The following is a 7500-nucleotide window of genomic DNA, read 5'->3' on the forward strand; positions in this document are numbered from 1 at the left end:
CAAACAAGAATGACAAACACATTTCGGGAGAACATCCGCACCGTAACACAACTTAAACACAACAGAACAAATACCCAGAACCCCTTGCAGCACTAACTCTTCCAGGACGCTACAATATACACCCCCGCTAACCCCTAACCCCCCCGCCCCCACCCCCACCTTAGGCATAATAATGTGTTAATTCCACGACTGTATATATCGGTATCGGTTGATATCGGAATCTGTAGTTAAGAGTTGGACAATATCGGAATATCGGATACCGGCAAAAAAGCCATTATCGGACATCTCTAGTCATAGCACAACTCTTCTTCTTCTCTCCTTGTCAACGGTGAATTGCAACCACTCCAGTTAGCCCCGCCCCTTCAGCTAAGCAACCAAGATGGCAACCATTGACGACGGTTAGGGAAAGGACTCGAGTGTGCCAACTGACACGCGAACGCAAGTTGGACACGAACCGGTTTTCCTGCCACCGGGGGGGGGGGGTGGGCACTCTCACGAGAGGTCGGCCCTCGAAAACCTGAATTGCCCAACAGAACAAGCAACCATTGACCCCAAAGAGTTTTGTTTGGTGAAAAACTGACCTTTGGTGGTTTCGTCCTCGATGGGATGCTTGAAGAGCGTGATGTCCTTGAAGGTGCACAGGAACAGGACCACCTTGTCGTTCTCGTTCCTGATTGGAGCCACTTGCATGTAGAACCACACCGGACTTCCTGCAACGGCAACAGAGTTCACTGACTTTTCTGGGAAAGGGGCAGAGTAATGTTGTAGTGGCTAGAGGAAGATCAAAGACTCGGGACAAGATCACGGGCACAAGCGGGCCATCTGGTCAGGATGCCCCCCGGAAGCCTCCCTGAGGAGGTTTTTAGGGCGCCTCCGACCAGGGGAAGACCCAGGACACGTTGGAAAGACTATGTCTCCCAGCTGGTCCGGGGAACGCCTTGGGCTACCCCGGGAAGAGCTGGACGTTGTAGCTGGGGAAGTCTGGGCTTCTCTCCTCGACCCGACTTGGATGGTCATGACGCAGTTGCAAAAAGACAAGCGAAACAAAAAACTGTTTTTTTAAGGTCACAAGGTGGCGACAACTACGACCTAGCCTATGTGAAGAATAAGAGTTCTGTGATGTACGACTATCTGTGAGGCAGTGAACGTGATTGGCTGGCAGTTTTTGGGCGACAGCGTTTGCGGATGTTCTTTAGGTTCGACATCAGCCGGTTTTGCTTTTGCAATAAAGAGATTGTCGACTAACACCTACTGCTTTTAAATGGGTGGCTCGTTGAGAAGAATATTACGTGCTCTTTTGACGGAGTCTTCAGAAGTTTTGTCACTAGTGACTTTTTTGGATCAAATTGATTATGGTGACTCTGGTTACCAGCTAAATGCAAATGTGTCTTCTTATTCTCACGAACCAGGGAGAACAGGTAGCGCCAAATTTGTGTATTTACACTTACTGTCGTCATTTGAGTGCATGAGTGAAATACAGTACACTGGCAGTACCTGGATGTTGTACTCAAAATGGTGTATGTGCAGTGATGGACACTTACCACCCTCAATATTCACCATCTTGGCTACAGTGTGCATCAAAAGGGGAGGGACTAACTTGAGTAGTTGCAATTCACCGTTTAAAAGGAGAGAAAAAGTACAAGGCACAGTTTGTTTACTCCAATCGAAAGATTCCATCACAAGAAATACTGGCTTTGTTTTTGTCGAACCAAGGCTCCGGATTGCAGTTAAAGAAAGAACAAACGAACCATTTTGCAATGGCAATCACATCCAAGGTCAGCGTTAATCTCTACTCAGAATGTAGGTCGCAGAGCAGACGAGATATAGTTAATGAAATATATGAACCACTGTTCAGGCTCTTGTGCAAGCCTGGGCAATTATTTTGACTCGGGGGCCAAATTTTGAGAAAAAAATGTGTCTGGGGCTGGTATATCATGGTATACATATACATTAATACCAAACCTCACAATAATGTCTGATTGAATGCTAAAAAACGTTATTACAGATCGCCTTAAACAACGGAATGGAATTTTAAGGATAAAACACTGAATATTGACAACATATGAGCGTCACACCCCCTCTTGATTGACATATCTTACAATGAAGCGAAACACAACAAAAAAACAACAAACAGCGAAATATGAACGCAAAGGGTAAAAAAACCCCACTTACAATCTGATATATCTGCGCGCTCCCCACCCACACTGCTTAATGCCTCGTCTGAGCTGCTGTGACTTAGATTACCATTGTAACTAATTAGATTACCAAAGTAACTAATTAGATTACCATAGTAACTAATTAGATGACCATAGTAACTCATTAGATGACCATAGTAACTCATTAGATGACCATAGTAACTAGTATATCATGCAAAAGTGCAGATTCCAACCATTGAAATACTTTGTATAGTTCAACACTTATAGTCATTAGAAAACATCACTGCACATCATAATGGCAGCTACACTTTCCATCTTAAAGATCTAAATAAATTATTTGGGGGATGTCCGGCGGGCCACATTGAAAAGCTTAACGGGCCGCATGTGGCCCCCGGGCCTTATTTGCCCAGGTCTGCTCTAGTGGATGAATACCAGCATAAGGTTCCTATGGCTTCCAGCTCACACAGGCATAAAGGGCAATGAATTGGCCGATCAGCTGGCAAAACAGAAACTAACGCGAGAGCAGCTCAGAGAGCTACCTACTCAGTAAGACAGGCAAAGACTTATCGGCTGCACAAGAACAAGGCCGCGGAACACAGACACACTACGGGCTTACACACAAACATGCATCCACAAAAATATACGCCACACATACACACCCCACCCGCCCTCCCCCAACCCAACACCCTCGACGCAAATCCCATAGGGGTGATGAAAGGATGGTCAGCGCCGAGAGCTGCGGCTTACCACCATTACCCCGCACTCCCTCCCCTCTGTTGCTAGATATCTCGAGATGTATGTTGTAATATGTATATGTGCTTTGCTATGGAGGTTTTTTTTCCACTCCAGACTTGGCCCTCCTTAGGAGCCCAGTCTAGATTGTATTTTTTTACTCATCCTTCCCCAGCGTTTTACCTTTTTCCCCATCTTTTACGGGGCGCCTTGTGGCGACCCATCAGCGTTCCTGGTCTGTAACCCTGTACACCAGGGGTCACCAACGCGGTGCCCGCGGGCACCAGGTAGCCCGTAAGGACCAGATGAGTAGCCCGCTGGCCTGTTCTAAAAATAGCTCAAATAGCAGCACTTACCAGTGAGCTGCCTCTATTTTTTAAATTGTATTTATTTACTAGCAAGCTGGTCTCGCTTTGCCCGACATTTTTTATTCTAAGAGAGACAAAACTCAAATAGAATTTGAAAATCTAAGAAAATATTTTGTAGACTTGGTCTTCACTTGTTTAAATAAATTCATTAATTTTTTTACTTTGCTTTATAACTTTCAGAAAGACAATTTTAGAGAAAAAATACAACCTTAAAAATGATTTTAGGATTTTTAAACACATATACTTTTTTACCTTTTAAATTCCTTCCTCTTCTTTTCTGACAATTTAAATCAATGTTGAAGTATTTTTTTTTTTATTGTAAAGAATAATAAATACATTTTAATTTAATTCTTCATTTTAGCTTCTGTTTTTGCGACGAAGAATATTTGTGAAATATTTCTTCAAACTTATTATGATTAAAATTCAAAAACATTATTCTGGCAAATCTAGAAAATCTGTAGAATCAAATTTAAATCTTGTTTCAAAGTCTTTTGAATTTCTTTTAAAATTTTTGTTCTGGAAAATCTAGAAGAAATAATGATTTGTCTTTGTTAGAAATATAGCTTGGTCCAATTTGTTATATATTCTAACAAAGTGCAGATTGGATTTTAACTTATTTAAAACATGTAATCAAAATTCTAAAATTAATCTTAATCAGGAAAAATTACTAATGATTTTCCATAAATTATTTTTTAAATTTTTTCAAAAAGATTCGAATTAGCTAGTTTTTCTCTTCTTTTTTTTGGTTGAATTTTGAATTTGAAAGAGTCGAAATTGAAGATAAATTATGTTTCAAAATTTAATTGTCATTTTTTTTCGTGTTTTCTCCTCTTTTAAACCGTTCAATTAAGTGTAAATATCATTCATTATTAATAACAACACAGAGTTAAAGGTAAATTGAGCAAATTGGCTATTTCTGGCAATTTATTTAAGTGTGTATCAAACTGGTAGCCCTTAGCATGAATCAGTACCCAAGAAGTAGCTCTTGGTTTCAAAAAGGTTGGTGACCCCTGCTGTACATTGTTTGTTTGTCTAATCTTGAACGGGTTTGTGCTGAAAACAAAGTTTCGTTGTACTTGTGCAATGACAATAAAGACCTATCTATCTATCTATCTATCTATTGGCATAAAAAAACATTTGAGTTTCTCCGTGTTTTTCTCAGATGTTCGGACTATGGGAGGCAGAAGTCGGTAGCCAGGATGCCAGAAGAAAGGCGGGAATGGGGAGGGGAGAGCATTTTTCCCCAAAGATCCACAAGCGAATAACAGTCCTAAAACGTGTTAGAAGCGAGCATAAAAGTGACTGCTGCAAAATGAACCAAATAACACAAGAAAAAACCTTCAAAAAAGAATAAAGAAATAAGCACTTGGTCTGGAAGTGGCCAATAAATCCTTCCCCACGCTGAGACGAGCTAACGAGCCTTGTTGGGCCACCTCTCCTAACAGTTTCCTAAAAAGCCTGCCTTGGAAATATAGTTTTTACTCACTAAGTCTTCCTTTGACTTGAGGTGTCATTGTGTGCAGAGCACCACAGACTATTCAGCTAGGAACCAACACAATCCCTCAGAGGACAGACAATGCTGGAGTTACTAAGCCTGGTAGCAGGCTCTGGGGGGTGAATCCAGGGGTGGACAAAATGTTTCTATTTTCCAAAGCATGCGAGGGATTTTTTAAATATATTTTTATATTAAAAACCAACACAATATATAGATGTGTTTAACCTTTAGGGCTCACCTCAAGTTTTGTCCTGGAGACCCTGAAGTGTGTATATATATATATATATATATATATATATATATATATATATATATATATATATATATATATATATATATATATATATATATATATATATATATATATATATATATATATATAAATAAAAGTTTGGACACACCTTCTCATTCAATGTGTTTTCTTTATATTCATGACTATTTACATTGTAGATTGTCACTGAAGGCATCAAAACTATGAATGAACACATGTGGAGTTATATACTTTAAAAAACTGTGAAATAACTGAAAACATGTTTTATATACTATTTTTTTCAAAATAGCCACCCTTTGCTCTGATTACTGCTTTGCACACTCTTGGCATTCTCTCCATGAGCTTCAAGAGGTAGTCACCTGAAATGGTTTTCACTTCATAGGTGTCATAGTTTTGATGCCTTCAGTGACAATCTACAATGTAAATAGTCATGAAAATAAAGAAAATGAATAGAAATGAGAAGGTGTGTCCAAACTTTTGTATATACATATACATATACACATACATGTATATATATATATATATATATATATATATATATATATATATATATATATATATATATATATATATATATATATATATATATACATTTATACATACATACATACATACATACATACATATATATATATATATATATATATATATACATACAAATACATACATACATATATACATATATACTTACATACATGTACGTATACATTTTTTTTTTTTATTCATCTGTTGAAATAAAAAAAATATATAGAATTATGTTTATTGGCCTTTTTGTCAAAGAAAAAACTGTTTTTTTAATTTCCCCCCCAAAAAATGTTCAAAGTAGAATATTTGTGAGAATTGGAGCCTTAAATATGTTAATAATTCATAACACCTTTGAACATTACTATGTTTTGAACAATGATATATATTTTTTAAATGTATTAATTTTTTAAGTCCCACTAAAATTCTTGGGGATCCAAAAGGGCCTCAGTCCTAAAAGTGTTCAACATAAGTCATATGCTTTTTTTTTTTTACTTTCAACACTTAAGTCTCTAGATCAACTTCAAATTAATCCGTCGATTATAAATTGTCAATACTTTTTAATGTTTTTGTATGCGTTTTTAAAAAAAAAAAAAGAAAACTTTTTTTTATGGCAAACACAAAATTTGCAGTATTTTTTCCCCAAAATATTTCATAGTGGAATATTTGATTTAATTACAGCTTTGAAGAGGTCAATAATATATAAAAACATTTATTTTGATTCATCATTATTTTTTAGGCAATGACAGTTTCAGAGAAAAAAAACTTTAGTTGTTAATTGTATGCCGTTTTTGAAAATCTAAACTTTTTTAATGGCAAACACGCAAAATACGCAGTATTTGCCGTTCCGCACAAAATACTTCAAAATTGAATATTTGATTTAATTAGAGCTTTGAATAAGTCAATATTGTTTAACAATAAAACATTTTGATTCATTATTATTTTTATGAACAATGACAGCTATAAAGGAAAAAACCTTAGTTGTTTTTTATGCTCTTTTGGACCCAAAAAAAATGTTCTATGGCAAACCCAAAATATGCAGTATTTTTTGCAAAAAATACTTCAAAGTGGAATATCTGATTTAATTAGAGCTTTAAATAGGTCAATAATTCATAACAATAATTGATTTTCATTCATTTGGGTTTTTTAGCAAGGACAGCTTTAAAGACAAAAACAGCCTGCATGGCAACTTTGTGTTTTTAGAGTCAACATTGCAACTTTTTTTTTCTACATTTCACCTGCATGCTCTTTTATTGCGCCTTTTTATGTTTTGATTTTTAATAGTATTTTCAGAATGTGCCGCGGGCTGTTAAAAAATTAGTTTCGGGCCGCAAAAGCCCCCCGGGGCCACATTTTGGACGCCCCTGGGTTAAAGAAACAGCCAAATAACATGAGCCTGCACTTTTGATTCTGCAGGCTCTGTGCAGATCAGGTTGGCATGGCAACACACAGACGCTGACATCTACAAAAGAGTATACTTTTTGGCAGAAATATTTCATTTGAGACGATTCACGTTATCATGCTCCACACGCAAGAAAATGCATACTGCAAGAAGTTGTTTACACATAGAATCTTCATTAATGACACATCTTCTGTTTGACAAAACAACAAACTCCAGCAGACGCCTAAACGCATCAATTGGAATTTGTTTTAATCAGCCCCTTAAGGCATTCAGCAGCTATAAAATTATAAAATGATATTGCTGACTAGACAATATGTCTAATATATTTATTTTTGATAGTGCATGTATGGGACGGAGCTGCAGCGCAGTGGTCTCCCTTCTCAGAGCCGTGTGTGTAACTGTGTCAGTTTGCGCAGGCTTTTCAGACGTGCTAAATAAAGATGCAAAATAGCGCTCACAGATGAGTTTTAGTCTTGATAAATCACACTGTGTGTGCTAAATGATCATAATTACATTTAGTCCTCCTTATTGTGAGCTTGGATGATCAGCATATA

The 7500-nt window shown here is 37.1% G+C and overlaps 1 protein-coding gene across 1 annotated transcript in view; it reads right to left on the reverse strand.

Moving 5' to 3' along the window:
• The window catches only part of LOC133641059 (potassium voltage-gated channel subfamily H member 5-like), a 167084-nt gene that overhangs the window by 140330 nt on the left and 19254 nt on the right, over window positions 1-7500 (reverse strand). Inside the window, exon 4 of the mRNA XM_062034883.1 lies at window positions 582-710. Within this exon, the coding sequence (XP_061890867.1) occupies window positions 582-710 (129 nt within the window). The remainder of the gene's footprint in view (window positions 1-581; window positions 711-7500) is intronic.

This window comes from Entelurus aequoreus, linkage group LG23, assembly GCF_033978785.1.
Source record: "Entelurus aequoreus isolate RoL-2023_Sb linkage group LG23, RoL_Eaeq_v1.1, whole genome shotgun sequence".
Taxonomy (NCBI): Eukaryota; Metazoa; Chordata; class Actinopteri; order Syngnathiformes; family Syngnathidae; genus Entelurus; species Entelurus aequoreus.